Raw genomic sequence first — 24,911 nt, 5'->3', positions numbered from 1 at the left:
GACCAAAAACTTTTCACGCAGGTGCGCTTAACGAGGGTCACTTGGAAAACATGTTGGAACGCGGCCCCGAGGACTAGCGCTTGACACCTGTGACCTTTGACCATGATATTTCCCTAATAAAGTGGCCTGTTATTAGGTACACTTGAAAATGGCAGTGTACCTAATGGAGTGTCCGTGTGAATCCCTCGTTAAGTGCACCTGCGTGAAAACTTTTAGCTCCTGCGGAATGTGAAAGTGACCAAAAACTTTTCACGCAGGTGCGCTTAACGAGGGTCACTTGGAAAACATGTTGGAACGCGGCCCCGAGGACTAGCGCTTGACACCTGTGACCTTTGACCATGATATTTCCCTAATAAAGTGGCCTGTTATTAGGTACACTTGAAAATGGTGGTGTACCTAATGGAGTGTCCGTGTGATTACCTCGTTAAGTGCACCTGCGGGAAAACTTTTAGCTCCTGCAGAACGTGAAAGTGGCTAAAACTTTTCACGCAGGTGCGCTTAACGAGGGTCACTTGGCAAACATGTTGGAACGCGGCCCCGAGGACTAGAGCTTGACACCTGTGACCTTTGACCATGATATTTCCCTAATAAAGTGGCCTGTTATTAGGTACACTTGAAAATGGTGGTGTACCTAATGGAGTGTCCGTGTGATTACCTCGTTAAGTGCACCTGCGGGAAAACTTTTAGCTCCTGCGGAACGTGAAAGTGGCTAAAACTTTTCACGCAGGTGCGCTCAACGAGGTAATCACACAGACACTCCATTAGGTACATCGCCATTTTCAAGTGTACCTAATAACAGGCCACTTTATTACGGAAATACACGAGGTGAATCTTAGAAAACACGTTGGAATGCGGCCCCGAGGACTAGACCTTGACACCTGTGACCTTTGACCATAATATTTCCCTAATAAAGTGGCCTGTTATTAGGTACACTTGAAAATGGCGGTGTACCTAATGGAGTGTCCAAGTGACGTCACAGCTCAAACAGCCAATCAGGAGGTGGGGGTGAGGGCGGGTGTGGCACTTTTCACTTTCACTTAAGCTTTTTCCCTATTGGCCTGTGATGCACATCACTAGTACTAGTACAAAATAGCATTCAACCATAGCCTTTCATGTTGAAACAGCCGACTGGTTAGCGGCACGGGCTCTCGCTTCATAAAATCTTGGTTCAATCCCAGGTGTGAGAAAACACTTCAATGTGTTTTTATTGTGCAATTAACCCTTTACTTATTCTTTTTTTTTTACCTCGTGTAGTGTACCTATTGAAGTGTCCATGAGGTGTACCTACACATGTTGTCATATAAAGAAGTTAACCAAATGTCTGATTTTTATGTTTTAATTGGTGAATATAAAAACAAGGAATAAAACACCAGACAAGTTTTAACATAAATGTTTATTAAAATAATAATAAAACAAAGTAAATTTCAAACCAGCAATCCAATGTGAAATTGCAGTAGATATATTTGATAACAATATTTAGGCGTATATATGCATACACGTTATTTAAAAACTACTACAAGTGTTATAAAATCAAGATTACCCAAAGAGAAGCATAATTTTCCCGTTGTTGCATAACAGCGCATCCCTTCATGCAATAAAGTTAGCCGTTAGCTTGGAGAAAAGGAGCATAAAAGAAGTGGTGTTTCAGTGAGTGGTTCTATCTTTCCTTGGCAAATCGTAAATCGACATTCTGGCTTACATAGTTCACGCCAGGAGGGAGACGCAACACATTCACTGACTGATCCGTTGATGCACGGGAAGGAAGGCCATTAACTCGTTCGCGAACGGGAAAGTCAGGATTCGTTCCCTCACTGATCCGTTCTCGCGATGAACTGGAAATGCAAATCATTCACTCACTGACGCGTTCACTCCGTTCAGTTGGTGAACGGGAAATGCGATTCACGACTCGTTCGTGAATGGGAAGTTACGTCATTTTCTTCTTCGTTTTGATTTAAGGCGTGGCGGCACCAGCTTCAATGCGCATTACCGACACCTACTGGTTAAAGTCATATGAACTGAAAAAGATCGAATCACTTTAGGAAGTGATTCGTTCTCCCGTTCACTGAAAAGATCCGTTATTTTGAGCGAATCGTTCACTCACGAGCCAACACTGGTGGCTGCACGTGATGGACAACTTTTGCGAGGTAAACTCAAAGAAAAAAACAAATCGGCTTTTGCGTCTCCCAGCCATGATGTTTGATCAATCACGTCCTTTTTTCAGGATCGTGTTCAGGTGCCATTTGGAACCAAATGTTTGGAGGCTGCATTGTGTGTTCCTACCTCCTCAGATCATCAAGTTAAGACTGCTGTCATACTAACCCATGGAGCTGGTGGAGACATGAACTTCAACCATCTCGTTTCTCTGGCACACTCTTTAGCCTCAAAGGGCTTCCTGTGTCTCCGATTCACATGCAAAGGTTTAAACCTGGCTTATAGAGTGAAGGCTTATCGTGCTGTGTGGGTATGTTTTTGAATTTTGACTCAGAAATAATAAAGCATGTCTATTTGTGATATTCACCCACATTTGTTTTTCTCCCAGCAATACTTGAAATCATTACCAAACTTGACCATAAAAAATACATTCTTTGGAGGTAAGCAGTAATATAAGCAAGCACATTGCCATGAATCAATGTGCCACACGCCGAAGGAATTTTTTTTCCGCCCAGGCAGGTCGATGGGTTGCCGCGCTGCCGCTGCCTTGGCTAAGCAACTAAGTGATGAATCGGAAGGTGCTGTTCAGGGTGTCGTCTGTTTGTCCTTCCCCCTACATCCCCCAGGACAGACTCACGCCCATCAACAGCGCAGCGAAGATCTCCGGGGGCTACCTGAAAGCATGGCTGTCCTCTTTGTTTCAGGCACAAAGGACAACATGTGTGATAAGGTAGCCTAAAATTGTCTTTTCCATGTATCCTCACCATTTGTCATAGTGGTGAATTTTTGTCTCTCTTTTTTTATCGTCTAGGTCCTTTTTGAGGGAACAGTAAAGAAGATGAGTGCTCAAGTGGAGGTTTTCTGGCTGAGTGGGGGAAGTCATGGCCTGAAAGTGTTAGGAAGGTCAGAAGAGTCTGTATTAGAGGAGATGAACACTCATATTATCACCTGGCTCACCAAATGGGGAGCATAGGTAAAATTACTCTGTCCATCTTTTTGTAATTTGTGTTGTAAAATAACGTAGGGTGGCAATAAATCTGTGAGGTGTTTCAAATATGGATGTATTCCTGTTTGTTTTTGCTGCTAAATCAATCTTTTAATAATGGAAGAAGTCAAACACGTGACATTTTGTCTGGTTTTCCAAAAAGAAATGAAAGAATGACTCAAAACAAACCTTAACAAGTGGACAATCGTGAGCATCCTCAATGTATACTAACGGCCACATGAGGGAGCCAAAGTCCTGCGGCTGCCGCAATTTTTTCTGCTTTCCAAGTCGCACCTCTTGGGCACATTAGTTGACCTGCTCAATGAAAAGTCGAGTAGCATTGAATGACTCAATCATTCATAACACAATCGTCATTTTAAATTAGTAATATCAGAACCCTGCTCACAATCCTAGCGACTTCATTGTTTTGTTATTCCTGAAATAGACAAGACACATGTACGCCTCTCCAAAGGGTTAAATCTCAAGCGACGTGTTACCCCCCAAACAAAAGGCGGTCGCAGTGGCACCAAACGTATGAGTGTCAATGCAGTGCGGGACTGCGCGCGCGTGTGTGGGAGACGCGCGGGTGGATCGTGCTGAGTTGAGAAGAGCGCACGGCGCGCGCACTCTGGGATACTTCACTTGACAGCCAGCCTCCTTGTATTCAAGCATTTGTCGGGATTAAGTAGCGGGGAAGGAGCATTTCCACTCTGTTGGTTTGTTGTAGACTTTGGAACGTTGTGCTAATTGGTCCATGTAGCTCTTCTTTGTAGACAAGACAGGATTTTGGACACTTTGGCCTAAGTGGATTGAAGCAGGTGACACGAGATGCTTTTGCCATTTAAGTGAGCGATTACATTCAAAAGGTAGGTACAACTCATTTCAATTCTCTCTTTACGGTTTAAATGGTGTAAAAACGTTCTTTTTCCCTCCTGCAGTTGACAACAGAGATGTTTGAGCGACATATGCCCGTCTGCTCCAAATCTTCACATCTTCAAGAGGATTTAAACATTGCTCTTCTCAAGTAAACACATCCCCACCCGAAAAAGTGATAAAAAATGGGAGCCCTAAAGATATTGTTCTTTTCACTTCTCCTGCACCAGGTGAGACTCGAATTACTGCGTTTAAGTTTTATCTGGCACTTTTTAAGGTGTGACTTTTGCACATTTTCTGGTAGCAGTTGACGTCATAGCTGCAGTATCACACAATTAACTTTAATTCGGATGGATGATTTAAATGTAATGGGCATTATGGGAAAATTTAACAGTCAGCAAAATACTTTTTTTCATTTAGTAGTCATTTTAATATCTTGAAAAAACTGCCATATGGGTATTCTTTAATTTATGATACATATTATTTAGGCTACTTTCAGAATCAAAATTCATTCAAATGTAGTTAATTTTGTGCCACAATTTTGTCAACTCCATAGTCATAAATATGATCATTTAAGAAGTCTTTCTGATGCTTTCCCGCATTATAAATTAACTTATATTTGGTCACAATTTTTTTTAATACAACACAATATCATAATGTATAACATTAAAATTTGTGACAGATTTTTTTTTTAAAGTGTATTCCATTATTTGCCCTCTTTTTGTTTTCTTTTGTGTCTGGCTTGAAAACACAATATTATTTTGGTTTTGCGTTCTTTAAAATGTTACCAGTTGTAGTGTTTTGTGTCTGCTCATTTATTCAAAAACAAAGCAGTCAGATATACTATAGTTACTGTTCTTACCTTTTTTTAGTTGGTCGTCACTGAAAAATTTAGACTTTGGGTATCACCTACCATCTGTTTTGGAGAGCCTGAAAATTATACCTTGAGAAACAGACTACGAAAGGTGCGAAATGTAAACATATTGGAGCTCCAATTTTTTCTCCTTCAGTAAACAGTTGCGATTATGTCTCACCGTCGATAGTCACCGTAAAAACTTCATATTTACTGCAAATATATTTTCTAAAGGGCATCAGCTCTTGCAGAAAATATCTAAATCTTACAAAGGTCTTTTATCTCTCATATAAACCCCATCAAGATTATGTTTATTTTCAAGGGCACGATCGCATCCAGACCGAAAATGCCATCGTGCGTTTGACCAAGTTCCTCACGTCTTTAAACGTTGCCTTAAGTGCGCAGATGTAGCTGCACCCGTGTTTTAGTCATCAGCCGTGGCTCTGTCGGTGAAAAGCCGTGCCTCCAGTAAAAGAGACAGACTGCTCCCCTGGAGTGGCTCTCTTTATATGCCTCAGTGGGTACAGACTCACCAGTCTGGCTGGAGACCGACACATTGGCCCTTATCATACAACGCTTAGCCTCTTAGAGAAATCCAAGAAAGTAAACCGACATGAAGTTTGTTACCGAAAAACACGGCGAGGATGTGTTTGGGTGTGGCACGCTTGTCTATAGACATCACTTGTGTATTCCAACTGTGACACACCAAGACTTTCGGTCTCACCCTCCCTTACTGAAACACTCCCATTCTGATTCAAAGTGTGAAAACATAACCCTGGTCGCGACATCTGTGCTTTACCCCCGGGGACAAATAAGCGGGTCAGTGCCATCCTGGGAGAATCCATTCTTCCCCGTGACATCTGCTGCAGTTCTCCAAAGACAGCAGAAGAATGTATGTACATACGACGTACCGAGAAGCCGGGATGTCATCCGTCTTCCCTTACGCTTGCCCCGCCTTTATTGCACCCATTGCATGCAGGGATGAAGGTGTTTTTTGCCGTGCTCCAAGACGACATTGACGAACTCCATTTGGTCTTTGTATCTCGCGAAGCTTTGGCAAAATGTCACAACAAAGCTTCGCTTCTCGCGGCCAAGAAGATTGGCGCTCCAGGAGACAAAGCCGAGGCTGTTTACTCGCAAGAGTCTCCGGAGTGACACGCTCGGCGTTCATCCCCAACTTTGGTGTCTGACGATTTCACGGATTACATGTCATTTCTCACGAGAGTTGGTCCGATTTTACACTCTTGTTTATTTGGCTCCCCCCCAAAAAGTCTCAGAGACTCTGATGCAATTTTGCTCCGTGCGTGATTGTTGTGTGAAGCAGACTTGGGAGTGAGGCGACGAGGCCTTCGTTCAAAGTCAAAAGGCGCTCTGGCAAGGACAACAGCTTGTTCCCATTCTTCGGAACAAAACACAAATGCTACACAAAGTCCCTCTCTGAGGACGCTATAACCTTTTTCCCCTTCCCCGTGCTCAATTAGCTTTTACTATATTATTTATATACTGTGTATTTAAAGGCAGCTAACACTAAGAAGTGTAATAAAAATGTACAGTGCGGGGGATTAGGAGCGGCTCTTTAATCTCACGCTTGTGATAATGCCGCATGGGCTGATTGATTAGTTTTTCCAGGAAGCTTATGTCAGAAAAACCTAATCCGTTTTTGGATTGTGCCAGCCTTGTAAGGTTTTCCGTGCCGCCATTTTATCATGGCGCCGAATTACAGAGCTGCCGGGCTGTGATAAGGTCCTCGTCTCTTTTACGGACCGCGCCGCCCAACCCCGGCGCCCCGAGCCCCCCCTCAACCCCAACCCCCAAACCTCTTCCCATCCCGATGGACAATAAGAAATGTGTTTATATCCTTCACATCCCTACTCTGCCGGGTCTTCACATCAACCTCTCTCAGGATTTGGTTTGTAAGAAAGCGGCTGAGGAGAAAAAAAAAAAAAAAGTGGAACTCGAGTTTTGAGTTCTTCAAAGCGGAGCGCGGCAATCGCGTAGAGAAGGAGCAGAATATGAGATGGAAAAGGCAAGCGGGCCAGTGGGATCTCTGTGGATGTGATTAAGCGTGGATTTGTGGCATTAAAGGGCCTTGCTTGCGTACTTGCGTGTGTGCATGCGGCGCCTTCCAGGATTCATTTGGGAACTTTGCGCCGTGCTGATGCCAATCTTTGCTCATATTGGGGTCACAAGCTTTCGGCCACGGGGCTTGACTGCATAATCCCTCCTAAACAATATTGTCTGTGGCATTTACAACCCACAGCCCGAGTGTTGTCTCTCACATCCACAGCAAAGGTTGTCATCTTGGCAGCTTGAACCCCTCAAAGCGGCGGCGGCTGGCATTGACTGTTTTCAGCCCCCGCAACCTATTTCTTTTCCAATCATCAGGCGTAATTGTGTGTAGCGGCGATCAATTCACGATAAAGGTCTTAAAAAGAAGAGAAGGAAGTTGAAAGTGATTGATACGTGTGACACGGTTGCCCTTTGCACTGACAATAACGGCGGCGGGATGGACGATTAAAGGCTTGAGTCGAACAATTAAGAGCGGCATGATTGGTCTTGTGATGTGAGCGTGCGAAGGGGAACTGATGCGCTGAGCCCTGCTTTCGGAGTACTTCAAACTCTCCGCTCTGCCGCAGGATCCATTATGTTTAATATGATGTTGAGTTTCTCCGATCTTGGTCCACAGCTATGAATTTTGATGGAAGCCTGCGGCAACGTTAGATCTCGACTTCAGCTATCTTACAGCGGTGCTATTACTACTCTGCGGGGTCAGGACCATTACGGCACCCTCTGATGCACATCGTCACAGGGAACTTAGCCACTAAATGCATTTCGCTACTGTGGAGCGGCATAAGGAAATGCAGAGTTGTGTAGTAGCTATACACTGATGCATCGTGTTGTCAAGACAAGTACTAAACGTGATAGCGCTGGACTATTTCCAGCGACATGACGCCCCATAAAGACGTCATGCTATGCTATGTGCTGTAAATTGCATGTTTTCCAAGCAGTTAGAATACTACTAATATAAAATGAATGTATCATAAAAAATACAAGAAACAAAAAATATGAATTAAGCAGTAAAATCCACCTTGTTTTCATCCATCACCGTAGGTGGCCATTTTGCCATTTGTACCAGTTGCTTCGGGATCAGGCAACGACCAATCACGGCTCACCTCGTCAGTGTCACATGACCAAACCTAGGAAGCAAGAACGTTGACATCAACTTTCAACTGAGATGAAAAAAAACCACGGTGGATTTTCATATTCCAGAAACACAATATTAATCAGGATACCTTGTTTAGGGGGATAATAGAACATTGTGAAGAAAACTGGACTTGACTTACATTACATTGTTAAAATCAACTGACAGACGTTTCTGCCAATAGTTTGTATTTTAAACAATGAAACGCTTAATGTAATTAAAAAAAATAAATACCGACCTGGCTAGACAATGACATTTTTTATATTTCCATATCACCCTCAAACACACCACATTGTGAAATCCAAAGTTCCTAATTAACACTCGACTAAAAAAGGCATACCCGCTACATGTCAAAGCATTGAAAAATGAGCGACTTCTTTAATTAAAGCTGTGGTACTTTTTGTACAAAAGACAGGTGTGACAGCTTTACAATAAGTACAAGAAATCTCCTTTCTGATTACTTCCACATTAACGTTTGCCTCGTCTGTGCTCTGAGCTTTAAGGCCTTTCTTCCTTCAGCCTGTCATTTGCAGGCCTTGCCAAGAGCCGTCAGCTCCTCTCCGTCTGTGTTTGTCTTGTGAAGTGCTTGTCTTCAGAGCCACCGCGAGGAACAAGCAAGGCGCGTTTTTACTCGCTCATGTTTCTTCTTCAAAGCGAACGGCCTCTGTGAAATCAACTGCGGCGCAATTGTGCTGTCAGAATTCACTTACTGCCCTTATGGGCAAATCCACCCTGAAAGTATTTGCGATGTAACATCCAAATCCATTGTGGCGAGGCGTTACGGAGAAGACGATGTTAAACAAAAACAAAAAAAAGGTCACTTAAACTACAAGGGAACGATTTTTGAAAAAAACTTGAAGTATTAGGAAGATTTCTCCGAGTTAATCTATGATAATGTGAAAATGTGTTTCAAAGTGGTCGAGATGACGGTAATATGTTTCAGGTTGTTATTACCTCCTCCAATCCCTGCTATCAGACTGTGTGAAATATGCTGCAGGTGTCAGGAGCTTGCGCAGGACTTGGCGCTTTGACCGCGTAAGGGGATTAAAATGAAAGTGATGATGCGTTGAAAGGCAACGCCTGTCGAAAACGTGAAGTGTTTATGGCTCTGCTGCTGTCACGCGTGGCAGGTGTTGAGATAACGCCGGCATCCGCCTCACCTGAAGGCTTCTGTCCAAGACTACCGGGAACACTTTCTAAACACACAACATCATCGCTGCAATTTCATTTCCTACTCCAAAACACGATCGATAATGTGTTTTGCTATTTAAGATTTTATATAGCGTCTCCCTCCAGTGGTGATTTCATTTTTGGCTTTAAATTACAAAAATACCCAATTTAAAATAGTTAAGTCTTTCCGTGACGCCGAATAAACTGTTCAGATTTCTCAACTCCTTTTCCCAAAGGTAATAATAGGAATTGGAACAAGCCTAGTTTTCACAATAATAAATCCTTCAGAACTATCTTTATATATTTTTTAAACGCACCAAAGGAGAACAGACAGTGAAAAGTGAGAAGTACATTTGAAGTGGATTTTGAGATGAACATGTACTACATAACCTTGCTTTTGAAAGCAATGACAAAGCAAAGACAATCTTGAGAGGGCGCAAAAGTGCTAGAAAAGAAAGTTGAAAAATGGGGCCGTACTTCCTGCAGATATGACTTTAGCAAATTTGTCTTAGCGAGAAGGTAGTGACTTGCAGAATTCATTTGTATGAATAAACTCACGGGCCATACATTAGTTCACAATTTCACATGCTGCTGATGTGGCCTCCATTTCCTCTCTGTGCCCCCATTCATGTAAGTCCGCCTTTCGATCGAAGTCAGCTAGTATAGACTCCAGCTTCCCCTCAACATCAACTTGTAAAAAATGGACAGATGGTGTAAGTGCCAAAAAAAGGAAATACATAGAAGTTGAATTCCAAATTGATCCACTCTGTCATCTGCAATTTTCTACTTGCTGCTGAAAAAAGAATTAGAATTGAAAAAAAAAAAACCACACCAGACTGAGAGTGAGTGCTGTAGTGTTCTCGGTGTGTCGCCGACGTAATTGGCTACTGCCGCATCATTTTTCTCATTTAAAAATGCTCACTGATGCTAGCAGGGGAGAGAAGAAAGATAGAAATTGTGGTTGCAAAAAGGCAGACAATCAAACATGACCAATAAGTCACATCACATTCTCCACGCTGGCTAAAGCAGAGCTCGGTGCCGTAATTCATGCAAATCGTATCATGTAAGCAGCTCGCTGACATAATGAACAGCCAGGTAATATTTTATAATAAGCCTCTTTGAAATAGCAGGCAAGGCAATCTGCACATTTTCAAATAACTCAACTCGTCGAGCTTACTAGCCACCCCTTTTCTTCATCTCCTATACAGAATTTTAAAAGTCACACATCGAGTGGGCTACAACCACACAAAGATGCAGAAAAGAGAAATTGTGATGCATTTGAAAGCCATTTATTGATTTAACGCTTGTGACTAGGCGTTGCCCCTCCAGATGCGGCAGTATTTTTTTTTTTTTTTAAACACAGAGTCAATTGAGCTTGTTAATGTGCATAAACAAACTTCTACTCCTGAAACGTTCTGGGTTGTTAAGCACTATATTTTGTTCTCCCTCCACTATTTCCAGGCAACATTAGCACCGGTCCAGCGAGGCAAATAACACCGATAGTTCTGTAGCGTCGCGCTCCACAAATACGGTGGACACATTGCTGTAGTAAGGAAATGGTTAGGAATAAATACAGATGTGTTAGTTGCTGGGATAATGACACCAGTCATTAGCTTAAGTTGAGAACTCCCCTTTAGCTCACTCAGTCGACCGTGAAGTCTGCTGCTCTCTGTTGCCTCCAGGATTTTTTTTTAAGTTCAGGCTTTTTCCTTAAAAATAGTCTCACAAACACCATCATTGTCATTGATGATGACAACAAAAAAACATTTCCAATAAATGTTGGAATGTTAGGAGGAACTGCATGAAGCTAAAGGCATTTGTTGACTTCACCCCCCCTAATGGTGTCATTGCGTGATGAGCATGGGGGCCTCCAGTGTGGGTGATCTGCAGCGATCCAGCACATCCGCCAAGCACCTGCCATGCATCTTCCCGGACACCACTCAGATTGAAAGTGATGGCTTTGGTGCGTGAGGCTGTTCCAGTGAGCAGAGCACCAATCCATTCTTCTTTGGCAGCGTGTTGTCGCTCACGCCGGGACTGCCTAAGCACCTCCGGGGCCTTCTCTCCTCCAACTAGCTCTGGATGTGAATCATTACAAATGATATGCTCCGGAACATAAGAAGGAAAAGAGGGCTTGGGAAGGATGCAGCGATTGGGGATTCTGGACTTGCAATGGTTTTAATGTCAGGGGGGGGCAGTTTAGTCATGACTAGAAAATAAACTGCATTGCGTTAGCAAGTTTGCAAATGAATGAAGACATAGCAAGCTCTCAACACTTTTTCTATCACAAGCTTCAAAATGCCGCCCTAGCCCATCACGGTAGGTGAGTCGACGGCATCTTTTCAGAAGATCCAGATGTCAGTGGCTTCTTAATATCCTTCTAGAGGCTAGTTGTGGTCACTGTAGCAATTACCTTTATGTCAGGCTCGAAAAGATCCGCCTACCCACGGGACAAACAGCCCGTCGGTTCGGCAGCGCTCATTACGGATTGATGTCGAGGCTGATCCATCTTCAGTGTGCTGGGAGAATTCAAGTTTCAACAAAATCTCTTGACTATATTGATCTGCACACAATGAAGTACATGTGCATGGAGGGGCGTGAAGCATCATTTAATCTCGTATAATTGAAAGATATATTTTTTATATAAAGAAAGTAGTTTACGGTTTAATTAAAATACAAATGAAGTAGCTTTGCTGGGAGAAAATTGCATTAAGGTTCCCTCAAGTTCTTTTCTCCATTTGCACAATGCAGATTTTATATTTTTTTCCCCCCCAGAATTGTTTGCCGTCAGTGCGCGTGTCAAGGTTAAACCTAGTTGATAAATATATAAGAAAATAATGAAAACGATTTTTTAGTTAAATAAAACAACAAAACAGTAGCAAAATGAAACATTTTATGTTTAAAGTTACAGTGCCCTTTTTTTGCCAAATTCTCACCTTTACCTAGAAATCCTACTATATTGTGCTTCTTATTTGCGTCTAGTCATTTCTAGACAATACATTTTGCATTTAGTCTATTGATTACATTACTAAGAGAAAACTAATCAGATCATGTCACAAAAAATATATACAATCAAACATAATCGAATGCATCGAAAATGTAAATTGCTTGCAATTATTTAATAGTAGCACAATTTCTGTCGTCTTACATAGTACCTCCATAAACACTGCCGCACTTGTCTGTAGTGACACCTAATCAGGTTGTTGATTTATGATGTGTAATTATTTGTTAGTCACTACTGAGTTACCTCAGGAGTGTTAATTATGCATGATTATAGTAAATGAGTGTGCCAGGCCCAGTCGGGCTTGTGTGTGTGTGTGTCACTCATAATGCCAATGTTTGCCTCGCGCCTTTTACTTTGCGCTGCTGTTGAAATGAGTTCTCAAACTCCTACAAGGCTGCACTTATTACCATTATAATGTCTCCGTCTTTTCAAGTCGCCTCTGAAAAGCCTCTAGCACGCTAGCACCGATTAAGAAATCTTAATTAAGCTTTTTGTAGATTCTCCTTCACAAGACCTTGCCTCATATTTTCCTTGTGTTTTGTTGTACAAAAAGAAAGATTTTTTTCCCCCTTTTTTTTTTTCCTTCTCTCATAGCTGTTTCTTTCTTGTGCCTAAATGAGCGAGTGTGTGTGTGCGTCGTTACAGAGTGACAGTGAGAGAGCGGCAACTTGAAGCTTAGACATCAGTGAAGGATTTCAGGTTCTCCGTGCTTCATCTGTCTCGGAGCATTTAAGTCGATATGTCCTCTCCTTATCCCCTTGTTGCCACTGCAATTTCCCCAGTTGCTCATCATACTTAAACCTCTCCTCTCATTTGCATTATAAACATATCATAAAAAGCTCACTTTAGGAGTGAACATTTGGTTACCCCGGCTGGAACTCGTTCATCGTTGGAACAAGGGTCATGAGTAAAGACAGACATTTTGATACCGCTTGCCTATTTTGTAAGAATTTATTGGTCACTTAATATTACTCATCTCAAATTGATCATTTGCTTTTGAGTGATTTTCTTCAACATCAGTAAATGATTTGTTTCGCAAAAAAAAACAGGCCAGTAGACTTACTGAGTATGCCGTGTAAAAAAAAGCTAGCTAACATTAGCTCAGGCATATTCGCCACTAAACCAATATTCCCCATATCTTCGCTAAATGTACATATATTTGTTTCAAACACAGATCAATATTAAAAGGTCATCAAAAAAATAAATACCAAAGCAAAGTACATGTGCCTGAAAAATCGGCTAAGTCATGAATTTGTCATTTCTTTTATTCCAATATTCGGTAAGGTAGAGTTAAAACATGCACTGTGTGCTGTGGAATGGAAAGGTTTTATGTAACTCTTAGCAGACAGACCTAGTTTGTTAGTTCCGTACACATGCGCTTCACTTGGGCTTACAGCAAAATGGTAATTACTCTGCAAGTAGCGCACAGCAGCTCAGCGAGAGTTTAAACAGCCACTGCTCTCAGTGCTTTCAACATCTGCTTCTTGCAGTGATCCCCGCAACCGGGCCTGGGGAAAGCCGACGCTAATTACGACTAAAACTAGCTAAGCTTATTGCGGTGAATTATTAACGCTTTATCTGAAGTGGACCAGGAATCGCTCCTGAGGCTAAACAGCTTTGCGGCACAAGGAGGATCACAGTTCATTGCTGCATCTGGATGAGCGCTTAGCGCATACTTACTATATGATAAGCTTGTTTTATTGTTGGCTGCCATTACATGTCAATATTGGCCGGCACCCAACAGCAAAGAATATCTGTGCTGGTTTGTACAAGCGGAGTCCTCATACCTCCAAAGTGGGATTGTTTGTTCAACCTTATCATCAATCAATCATCAATTAGTCATTTTCAACACTTAGAATCGGTGGTATTAGCCACAGAGTTAGCCATTAGCGTAACAAGCGAATTTGCCAAAGCTTCGTCCAGCGTGATAACAAGGACAAAGGTTTCATGTCTGCTGCGACACTGAATGAATATTCATTTGCATAATTGCTAATTTGCACCGCTTGTGTGTTTTGTGTTTTCTCCGAAGGCCGCATCCAGCAAAGTACGCGGGGGAACCTCAGAGTTGATGGAGTGGGGGGACGGCACACACAAACTGTCGTCCCCCACGGGCGCCAGTCCTCGGATCCTCAACCCTTTGCGTTTGTTCGCCAGGGCCTCCCCTGGGTTCAAGAGCGACGTGAGGGAAATGTCCTACATACAGAACATGGAGGACTTCTGGGACTGGTTATCTAACCAGACAGATGTTCAGGATCCCCAGGCCAGAACTAAACGCAGGCCCATCGTCAAGACCGGCAAGTTCAAAAAGATGTTCGGGTGGGGCGACTTCCACTCCAACATCAAGACGGTCAAACTCAACCTGCTGATTACGGGCAAGATCGTGGACCACGGCAACGGCACCTTTAGCGTTTACTTCCGCCACAACTCCACGGGCCTGGGCAACGTGTCAGTCAGCCTGGTGCCGCCCTCCAAGGTGGTGGAGTTCGAGATGGCCCAACAGTCCACGCTGGAGACCAAAGACACCAAGTCTTTCAATTGCCGCATCGAGTACGAGAAGACGGACCGCAACAAGAAGACGGCGCTGTGCAGTTTCGATCCGTCCAAGGTTTGCTATCAGGAGCAGACGCAGAGTCACGTCTCCTGGCTCTGCTCCAAGCCCTTCAAGGTCATATGCATTTATATCGCCTTCTACAGCGTGGACTATAAACTGGTGCAGAAGGTCTGCCCTGACTACAACTACCACAGTGACACGCCGTATTCCTCCACGGGATGACGTGGCTCACCTGTGTGTCTATTTGTGTGTATGTGTGTGTGTGTGTGTGCACTTGTGCACCTTTTGTTTGACCTTCAGATCATGCTTGTCAGCCTCTAAGCCAGTGGTGTCCAAATATTGTCCTCTGAGGGCCACATACAGAAAAATGGAGTTGTGCAACTTTATTTAAAGACCCTGTAAAGTGAATTCCGAAATGAATTCTGAGTACACTATACTTTTGAATTCAGTTGTTGAGAGCATGTAGGCTACAATAGGCTACTTTAGATTAAAAACAAACAAACAAAAAAAATCCTCTGGCCGTCTTTTCTCAGCTTCACTGGGGTAACTAAGAGGTCAATTGCATGAGAAGGGCACGTCTGATAGCTAATTAGGATGTTGTCCAGATGTGCAACCACAAGCAAGTGGACACTTACAACATTGTCAAACTCCACTTATGGAATGAAACGAGTATCATTTATCACCACATCTTATTATTTGAGATTTTTCTTAGTTCGAAAGCTTTTTAGCACAAAGGAGCTGTGAATAATAGACACACCCTGACAACCGGCGTTCAATCTTTCTCTCTTATCAAGGCATTTATTGATGGACCGAGGTTAATATTAAGTGCTACCTCACAAAAGGAGGCGAGAGGAATCATTAATCATTAGCAAATGTCACTCTGCCCGCTTGCTAAATGTCTAATTGTGCTCTCATTCTTCACCACCACCATCATCATCATTATGGCGCACTCTGTTTTCCAGATGAACATGAAGGCATCGTGCTGTATTCAAGTGTGTCTGACAGACAGTTATCATTATTTAACTGGCTTCATTTCGTTATGTTTCAATGTGTGGGGAGATAAAATATGAAAATGGAAGGAGATTCATTAAGGAAATACAACATGCATAAAACTGTACAACAGGCCGATTAGACTTTTTTTTGAAAATCAAATCAATTTGTATTTGTTTGTTATTTTAAATCAAAATTGGTTTCATAGTGAAGTGTGTCATGTGCTTTGACCGTTAAGACAGCTCAAGGCCACACATTGGATTTGGGCTTCTGTATTTCATGTCTCCCCCTCCATGAGCAAGCTGTACAGTAAAAGATCCTTGCAGGAGAGGACTTGTATCATAAGAAAAGAACTCAATCTGAGTTGATGTTTTTTGACTTCCTCCTCCTTCTGTGTAAATTCTGTGTATGAAAGTGTCCAGAAACAAAACCCTCCGGCTTCATATATGAAGTCACTCATTTCAAAAAGAAATCTTGTACAGCTCCAAGTGTACTGTTCCTCTTAATTCTGGTGTTTGTATCACATGTAGATAAATGTCCAATGTAACTATTTGACTTCCTGATTGCTTCAGTATAGAATGCTTAACACAAATGTAAAAAAGCTTAAAGGGGAAGTGAAGTCAAATATTTTCTTTGAATACGCTATGTGTGACCCCACTAGTCTGAATACCGTAATCTTTATCCATCTCACGGGGGCGGCCGTTTTGCCTTGGTTGAAGTGGGCATTGGTAGTGATGAATTACGATGACGATTGTTCACGATTTTTGAAGAACGAACGATGTTAAGCTTTTTTACATTAAGCGTTTTAGACTGTCCCCTTTTTACTTACGTTTGTTCTAAAGGAGCCCTGTGCTGTGTATACTGTAAGTACAAATGTTATTTTTTGGGGTTACTTTAATAGCCAAGTATTCACTTGTCAATTTATGGCATTAAAGTTGATTTGAACTTCACAAAGTTTGTCCGTGTTCACATTTGTCGCCTCTATTTTTATATTTTATTCCCACAAGGACGTGGCGGCAGAGTAAACAGCGTTTTCACAAATGCATTTTAGTGAAGCCTCTTAATAGCCAATACATCTGTGTCCGCAGGCGCGTGTGATACCAGAGGTACACCTCAGGGAGCACATCCATTCTGCTGGGGCCGCAGGCGACAGGCTTCTTTTCATTGGCTTCCATTACTCTTATCTGATCAGGGCCAGGTATCCTCTCCTGCACCATCAACACACTCCCAGGTCGCCCTGACCGACGTGGCCGCATCTTTCTATCACTCACACTTAGGACGGGGATACCATTACCAATGTGAAGACTAATTTTATTTTTAACTACATAAAAATAACATTAACAAAAATGTGCCTGCATCAGTGCTGAAATTTGAATTGACAAGCCACATGAATTCATGAAAGCACAAATGCATCTAAGTGTAGTATTAATTTAGTGTTGTATTGAACTGGATTTACAAAAATCTTAAACTCACCACTTTGGAGAAGTCTTGCAAAGCCTTTGCAGACATTTTCGACTGAGCCAAAAAGAGGATGATGAAAGGAAGCAGGGGCAGCAGGTGCATGTCTCTCGCCATTCAATCCATTTTGAATACTTCGTTAGCCTTTACGTCATGTGGCTCTCGCTCGCTTTGGTCACCTTAAAAACAAGAACTAGTCATCAGCAGTGTGGGGAAAACCATGACCATCTGAATTTAAAGAGAAAAAAATTGACACGAGTGTTGGAAAATGTTTTAATTGCTTAACGCAGCCAGTCCTGCGGACAGTTTCCATCCCGCTGCTTTCCAACATACATTTCAACATGTTGACATGACACAGAATGATGCTGCCCACTTACTGTACAAACACCCCTGGTGTTTGTGTCACGTCCACGCTACGATGCGCCCAAACAAAAGGACAAGCTCTCATTCTGAACAATGACATCGCCGGCAGAAGTGATGCGCAGCATCCTGCACGTCTTCCAAGCATGTTAAGACGACCGGTTTGTTTTGTACATAATCAATTCTTTTAATTCTGCACCAATGTCAGAAAACAATTTAAAAAAAAAAAAAAAAAAAAAAAAAACGTTCTTAGACACTTTCCTCAACAATAACATGACCATGCATTAGTCTTTCCACTTTTGACTAAACCACAATATCATGAGAATACATATTTGCAAGTTGGCAATACTAAAGTCTTGTTGTTCCAATTGAATTGAAGCTGGTTCACAGACATGAGCGGAATATGTCGTTTAGAGTTGAGCCTGGTTAAATACATGTCAATGCTTCCATTATTTCATACGAGTCAATTGACAGGGCCTTCCGAAATGGGTGATTTTTTTTTTATAGTCCCCACACAGACGCAACACAACAGACCCCATACAATGGTCTTCTGAAGATGCTTCCAGCTGTCATTTACATAGAAATGGTGCCATCAATATGGGGCATACACATCTTTTAAAAAGTGTTAAGAACTGACCTTGCACTGAAAGTGTTCATGCTCTTTAATGTCTGGTCACAAAACGGGCTAAACATTACAAATATATAATATTTCCCATTTAGTTCAACCTTTTGTTACGTTCCTATCGAACTCCATATGAAAACGACTATTGACGGGAACTAGTGCAACCTGGAGGAGGGCCTGGTCTTTGTGACAAGGCAGGCACAGAGTAAAATAGACAAAATGAACTCCGGAGCAACTCCAGAGCAATGGCAGATATATTAAGGCCATTTTGAAGAATTACAGGAAAAGAAAAAAAACACAGTGTCAGACAGCTTGACTTGCTACCCACCCTGAACACAAGTCATTCAGGGCAGTAAAACAAGACAAGACAGTCTTTTTTTTCTTTTCTTCAGACCCCCGTCCCCCAAGTCCATTGTGCCAGCCTCCCCCACATCCATGGTGAGAAAAGGCCACTCTTCTCCATTCAAGTGTGTTCAGTTTTGGTGGAATTAAAAAAAAAAAAAAAAAAAAAAAAAAAAGAGAGAGTGGCATCCTAACTAGTCTTTTCTTCTGCAGAGCCAGGGAGTCCCGGTCCGTCATGACTGTTTTAGACGCTTCCGGGGAGGACCAAAGGGCGGGCATTGCGCTGAGGCCAGGGCACGGAAGGCCTCGGCCACCAAGTGAGGGTGTGACTGGATCATTGACTTCCAGCCGGCGGTCTCCATTATGTCTGTAGCGTGGCTGCGAGCACAAACACAATCAGCTTAATGCACAGACATTAAAAATCAATGAACAGAAATGACATGCCGAAGCAAGTAAGTGGCTTGGGACTTGACATGAAAATTAAGTTAATATGATTTTTTTTTCTTTCTTTCATTCTCAAACTCAACTTCAGGCTATTTAATGCTGCTCCCAGTTGATATATAAAAAAAAAATCAATGTATTTAAAAAAAAACAGTCTGTTATCTTAATTTCAACACTAGATCGCATCTGCGTTGCCACAACAAAAGACTGAACACAAATGGTGCAGCAACACGTAGACAACATACCAGTACTCCGTAATATATTCTTGATCCTCTGCAAAGAACAACTACTATTAGTGCCGTACTGATGAGCTGAGAAAATGTTCACATTACATTTTTCAAGACAGCCAACCAGTCACAATCACACCACGATAGCTTGCCGATTACTCCAGGCTTGTTAAAGCACATTACACAACCACCCCAGTGAGATGTAGGCGCATGAAATGGAGCCCAGCTTCAAGGTGCCATGAAAGCACAAGAATATTCATTGGCGGAGCAAACTTGGCGACCACCCTCCACTCACAAAACGGGAGCAAACTGCTTCATTTGCGGAGTTTCTCCAGGTACAAGTCTATTAATAACTTGGACACAATGATACGACGCCTCAAAGTGAAAAGGCAAATAGTGTGCCGTCCCGCCAGGGCTAAAACAATGAATTCTAATGCATCTGCGAGGGACCCAGATAAGCGTGCGTTATTCATCTTGTGTCACATATCAGCTAATTACATACTTGCTATTCCAGTTCTTTCCATCTTTACAGCCCAGCTGTCTGAGGACACTGCACCTATGGCAAGGAGATAAAAAGGTAAGCATTCTGGGATGGTAAACAGAAATGGCAGCAGAAATTCATCACAGGAGGTTTTCTCCCCGCCTCCCCCTTCTTCTTCTACAGAGATACTTGCCTGTTGATAAAATCTATGGCTTGTGCTTTGAGCTGCTCGGCACTGTGCAAGTCTGCGAGGATGAGGTTGTCGGCCACATTCTCCACCGAGAGGCTGTTGCACAGGGCCTCTTCACACATGACTTTTAGACGCTCCAGAGCGTACTGGAATTGCACAGAGAGAGCAAACGCTTAGCTACCCGCTCTATTGTCTAATAACGCCAAACCATAGCACACAGGTGAAATAACATCCTATCCAGTGATTACAGCAGACTGTGACTAAAATAATGGTGAGGAAGGAAAAGCTCAGTGCTAAACCGGAAGTACACAATCTACACAAAAGTATTGAGACATTTCGCCTTAGACAACATTCATATTGCTCACCACTATTCGGAAAGAGATTATTAATACAGGAGCAACACAAAAAGAAAGAGAATAAAAATAACACTGATGTATGACAGTTTCCAACATGCAGGTTTGCAAGAGTAAATTATTTTTGTGCTTACTTTGTCTGCAGCTGCCAGCAGGTTGTCTGCCATCTTCTCCAGGTTTGGGGCCTTCCCTGTGTAGATGAAGCCCATCATTTCCTTGAAGACGTCAGGGTCCACGTCGCTTATATCGACACGGTTCTAGGAGGAGGGGTAAAAATTAGACAAAATAAAAATAACATTCTAAATAAAGTTAGTAGTGAGTAACTTTGTACCTTTTTACTCTCTTCCATTTCATGCTCAAACATCGCGTTGAAGACAGGCGACCTTGCTATGAGAAATAGATCCAAGAGTGATAAATATAAACGCAGTCAACAAAAACCTTCTTCAGCGGTGTACAGCACTTGTCAACGTGTTGAATCACAATTTGTGCTGCGTGGTCCACTTTTACCCCAGCAGCTGCTGGCACCATGTCGAATGGACACAGTGCTGGAATAGTCAGCAAGGCTTTCAGTCTCGCTCGGGTCAAGCAGGGTAGTTGGGTGGATTAGCAGCTTTTGGCTGCTTCAGACCAGCCAGGAGTTTCCGACCCCCCTGGTAGCCTTTCAAGGTGCTTATGGCTCTGTGAGGGAGGCCACAGGTCTCACAAAGGCCATTTTCAGCACTTCTCTGTCATGGGCGCTTGTTAAATGCCCTCAGAGCAACATTTACAAGGCAGGATAAATCACGCCTCCCTAATGGATTTGCAGGCAGGAAGCATCTTCATGTCAAGGTATTGCAATTACATTAAAACCCCGCCACATTCCTAATGGCAACTTCATAACAAGCAAGTTATAAAACGGTTTGGGCCAAAGCGCTGCAAAGCACCCACTCAAGTCCTTCATACCTGCCAGGATGGATTTGTGGGCTTTGAACTCCTGGCCTCCCACGTAGAGGCTGCAGTCGGTGAAGCGTGAACACTCCCAAAGGTTACCCAAGTCATCAGACAGCTGACACTCAGGTACCTTCAGCATGTTCATGTTGGAATGACCAGAAACGTTCACAGAGTCCTGGACAACGCTGACCTGCTCAGACGACACAACAATGCATTGTTGGTAGCACCGTTGGAGAGGAGAACTTTTGCCTAGTTGCAGAGGAACGCTTCAAGCTGAGCAATTACCTCACAGAAAAGCGTAAGTTTGTCATCAGGCAGAAGTCCGTTGGCTTCATCTAGGAGGAAATCTCTCCTGATGAACTTTTTAAAGCCCCAATCTTTGCCTTGGACAAACCTGTAGGCTCTTTGGCTTTCTGCAACAACAAAAAACAAAACAAATATGGCTTTCGGATTTTTTCAAACTGGAGCGGCACAAGTGCATGAGGATGATGTCCCTTACCCATCGCTTTTGTCTCCTCTCGTTTAGCATTCAGCAAAGAAAACTTAAACTTTGCTCTGACTTCACTTTTTGGACAACTAACGAGAAGTAAATACAACGACAGATAATCTTTGCTTTCATCATCGAGTCCCTTTGGATTGACTCGCAGACACCTGTCAAGGAGGCAGAAAGCCATCAGGAGTGTTCAAAAAGGAAGTGACACGCTGGCAACTAATTTTGCCAAAACAATCGTGTCAAGCCTTCGGGGATGAGCCTCCCGCTTATGACACACCGACCAATTATCATGCAACTACAAAAGGAATGCTGACTATTTATGATGCTTTTGTACCACGCTTTGCAATTTTTAGGGGGAACACATAAAAGAGACTGCAATGTTTATATTAAAAAAAAAATAATCACAACAATAAATGACACCCCTTTCTTAGAGGTTCTAATATTACATTTATATAATATATAAGTAGAAATGAGTCACGGACCACTTCATCTTGTCGTTAGGGCCCGAGGAGAAGGTTGAACTCTTCAGCACCTCCCCCATTTCTTCTCTGCAAAAGCTAAAGTTGTTTATGGTCCACATGTAGGAAAATTTGACAACCTTGACCTTGGCGCCAAAAGAAGAAACATGAAGCGTGTTTAGTATGACTGAACATGATGATGTGCTTTTGTGAAGAGAAGCGAAGCCAAGTGCTGATTGCTTCCAACCTGTGTGTAACACCAGCTCTCTGCCACAGGTCCACTTGACATCTCCCCAGGAGGAGGGGGGGTGGGGACCCGTGACATCACCACTTTGGAGGTAGCACTCGTGTCTCTAAAGCACTAGACGGTGCAAAAAAATATTTGGGCAGAAATTGAATTTCACCTCACAAAAAAAAAAAAAAAAAAAACTGACTTTGAAGCAAAATTCCAGTCAACAATCACAAATGCTCAGTCAGTTCAGGCTTTACTGAGCTCTCTCATGCTTTTTTATTATAGAGTTATACAGGCAAGACAAGGCAACCTTGCCAAAATATTTAAGGACATAACTCGAGTCAAACCTTTCCAACTTATAAATAAATTACTGTTTTGGCAGGAACACACCTCGGAGCATGTTGCTGTGGCACTCGACAACAATTGCAAATGTGAAATGGATTGCCTGACTCTGCTCTGTGGAGTCAATGCCACAGTTAACAAGAGCATATGACCAAAGAAGGATTGTTTGTTCAGGGGTATATTTGTGAATGTTAGAGTTATTATACCCTAATCTCCCTCGCAGGACTGATCTAACAGGTTGTCTGGCTTTGCTACCAGGAGACAATCCAATGTAGTGGTTATGTGAGCCGACACTGCTGAATGCAAATGGAACTCTGCTAGTACCGCCAAACTTTGGTTAGAATTTGTGCTCAATTTGACAAACAAACATACAATGTAGCAGCAACATAGTAGAATTTACAAATGTGAACTAAAGTCTCACCTCTGAGCAGTTTTAAGTAAATAAAAGGTGGTCTATGTCTAGTTTTTCACAGGATACTTCATGGTCCCATCTTCATGTTTCAGCCTACAAGGAAAACAGAGCAAAGGACTTGGAAATCACCTAGTGTCTCAAATTAGAGCTTTCACATTACTACTACAACATTACTAAAATAAATGTTGTAAAATCAGCCATTATCATTAATTTATGCGTAGTTAGTTTGGGCTGTGAATACCTTGCATTATAATTATTGAGTCATTTATTTGTATTTAATGCTGTTGAAGCAGACCATATTGAATGAAAAGCAAAACATTCATCTGGAAATGCTTCAATAAGAGTAAGCACAATTTAGATTCTGGCTGCTTTGCCATTCAAACGACAATGATGCAACTGGCACTTAGCTTGTTTGCATGAAATCAAGACATTTTGACCAATTAAAAGAACAGAAACTCCATGAAACATTCTTGATACTGGAGGGTTAACTGAAATGTTTTTAACATCACTTCAGTGACACACTACATCAGATTGTCAACACCGTTTTCGATCAATATTGTCTCGCGTATTAACCATCATTAACGCCCTATTTAACACGACTGCAATTTCCCAAAATACAAACAAACAAAAGAAACAGAAAGTTATTTCCATCAACTCACATCAAGACGAGAACGTCTACTAACTAGCGCGATCGTACTTAATCCAAACTAGCATTTTAAGTTCTCACTAGCAAGGGTAGCGTTGCTTTCTCGTTAGCTTTTGCCCGCAAATGCGGCTAACAACAACAATCAGCTAGCTTGACACAAACATTAAGGACGTATTTGTCTTCGTGTTAACACATACGCTTGTATATCGATGTCGCTGTCGTGGAGCAATCCAATAAATAAATCAAGTATTAAACTAACTCAGATTATCTTGACATAGTATAAAACAAAGGGCCTTTGCAGCTCCTTTGACAGAATGCTAGCCGATCAAGCTAACGTAAGCCTTCACGTTTCGATGCAATATGCTGGTGAGAAAACAACGTCGGCTAACTAGCAGCTAGCCTGAGCTAATATGTACAGCGCCTGCCAAAAAAGTTGGAAAATTCATCGTGACGGCGTACCTTTCAATTTCATACTTCCGTATGTATCGAGTAAGGTACGTCGCTTAGTGTCACAGGCGCTCCTGTCACCATCCGTTACTTTGGACTCTTTTTCAGTGAGACTCTTCACAAGGTTTCTTTGTCTAATTTATATCTGAGCTAGCTAAGCGTACTGTCTCCGGCTGATTTGGTTGCTATCTTAGCACGCTAGGTGGCGTCTACTGCGCACGCGCAATTTTTGAAGCCGACAAACGTCAACATACGAGTAACATTTGGATTATTATTAATTTAAAATTAATTCATTACATCATCATAAGGTATTTGAAAAAAAAAATCACAATTTGCACAGCATGAGGACAGTTCTATACCTCGGTGAGCTAGTGAAAGGTGCTGATGTAAGTTTTTCTCCAGGACCAGGTTGTTCCTCTCTTAAGACTCGTTGTCCACGTCGTCATCAAGGGGTTGTTTCACGTCAAAACCTCCTATGACTAGTACAAAGAATTAGGTGCAATTACTTTCAGAAAAGTTCCCGACATTACTTAGCATCCTGCACGGTCAAAGTTCTACTGATACAAACCCACACTTTTTTTAAAAGCACATATTTTGATGTATTACATTTCTGGTGTTTTCATTAAGTGACTGAGCATGGCTATAAAATTTCACCACACTATTTTATTAACATGTAACTCGAGAATTTTTTTGGGGGA

At 42.3% G+C, this 24,911-nt stretch overlaps 3 protein-coding genes across 5 annotated transcripts; 2 read left to right on the top strand and 1 right to left on the bottom strand.

The window, feature by feature from the left end:
- Positions 1-2,052: 2,052 nt before the first annotated feature.
- tex30 (testis expressed 30) lies at positions 2,053-3,207 on the top strand. The gene is made up of 5 exons (XM_088382733.1): positions 2,053-2,144; positions 2,222-2,461; positions 2,540-2,591; positions 2,667-2,881; positions 2,963-3,207. The coding sequence occupies exons 1-5, from the start codon at positions 2,127-2,129 to the stop codon at positions 3,122-3,124; spliced, it is 687 nt and encodes a 228-aa protein (XP_088238859.1). The 5' UTR covers positions 2,053-2,126; the 3' UTR covers positions 3,125-3,207.
- A 317-nt stretch (positions 3,208-3,524) lies between these two features.
- On the top strand, positions 3,525-16,733 carry nxph2a (neurexophilin 2a). The gene is made up of 3 exons (XM_088383769.1): positions 3,525-4,002; positions 4,075-4,239; positions 14,268-16,733. Exons 2-3 carry the CDS (start codon positions 4,195-4,197, stop codon positions 15,009-15,011), a joined length of 789 nt encoding a protein of 262 aa, XP_088239895.1. The 5' UTR covers positions 3,525-4,002; positions 4,075-4,194; the 3' UTR covers positions 15,012-16,733.
- Positions 16,734-17,496: 763 nt separating this feature from the next.
- On the bottom strand, positions 17,497-24,645 carry spopla (speckle type BTB/POZ protein like a). Of its 3 annotated transcripts, none has more exons than XM_088383644.1 (12): positions 24,573-24,645; positions 23,130-23,213; positions 22,382-22,495; positions 22,159-22,280; positions 21,683-21,834; positions 21,469-21,596; positions 21,196-21,373; positions 20,585-20,640; positions 20,388-20,510; positions 19,904-20,046; positions 19,732-19,785; positions 17,497-18,939 (listed from the first exon to the last, which is right to left on the bottom strand). In XM_088383644.1, exons 3-12 carry the CDS (start codon positions 22,457-22,459, stop codon positions 18,795-18,797), a joined length of 1,179 nt encoding a protein of 392 aa, XP_088239770.1. In that variant the 5' UTR covers positions 22,460-22,495; positions 23,130-23,213; positions 24,573-24,645; the 3' UTR covers positions 17,497-18,794. The 3 variants fall into 3 exon arrangements, with proteins under 3 accessions (XP_088239770.1, XP_088239769.1, XP_088239772.1); XM_088383643.1 differs by lacking the exon at positions 24,573-24,645 and adding an exon at positions 24,226-24,545; XM_088383646.1 differs by lacking the exons at positions 23,130-23,213; positions 24,573-24,645 and adding exons at positions 22,757-22,822; positions 22,915-23,002.
- Positions 24,646-24,911: the final 266 nt, after the last annotated feature.

This window comes from Syngnathus floridae, chromosome 8 (genome assembly GCF_059516105.1).
Source record: "Syngnathus floridae isolate MCC-2025c chromosome 8, RoL_Sflo_1.0, whole genome shotgun sequence".
NCBI lineage: Eukaryota > Metazoa > Chordata > Actinopteri > Syngnathiformes > Syngnathidae > Syngnathus > Syngnathus floridae.
The sequence above is the reverse complement of the archived record's forward strand: the minus strand, read 5'-3'. Positions and strand labels throughout refer to the sequence as shown.

Excerpts from the sequence above, each read along its gene's own strand:
- nxph2a (XM_088383769.1), top strand. The coding sequence starts at position 4,195 with ATGGGAGCCCTAAAGATATTGTTCTTTTCACTTCTCCTGCACCAG. Across the intron at positions 4,240-14,267 it reads TTTCACTTCTCCTGCACCAG|GCCGCATCCAGCAAAGTACG; the intron begins GTGAGACTCGAA and ends TTTTCTCCGAAG.
- spopla (XM_088383644.1), bottom strand. The coding sequence starts at position 22,459 with ATGTCACGGGTCCCCACCCCCCCTCCTCCTGGGGAGATGTCAAGTGGA. Across the intron at positions 22,281-22,381 it reads AGAGCTGGTGTTACACACAG|GTCAAGGTTGTCAAATTTTC; the intron begins GTTGGAAGCAAT and ends TTTGGCGCCAAG. Across the intron at positions 21,597-21,682 it reads AGAGGAGACAAAAGCGATGG|AAAGCCAAAGAGCCTACAGG; the intron begins GTAAGGGACATC and ends TTGTTGTTGCAG.
- tex30 (XM_088382733.1), top strand. Across the intron at positions 2,592-2,666 it reads AAAAAATACATTCTTTGGAG|GCAGGTCGATGGGTTGCCGC; the intron begins GTAAGCAGTAAT and ends TTTTCCGCCCAG. Across the intron at positions 2,882-2,962 it reads AGGACAACATGTGTGATAAG|GTCCTTTTTGAGGGAACAGT; the intron begins GTAGCCTAAAAT and ends TTTATCGTCTAG.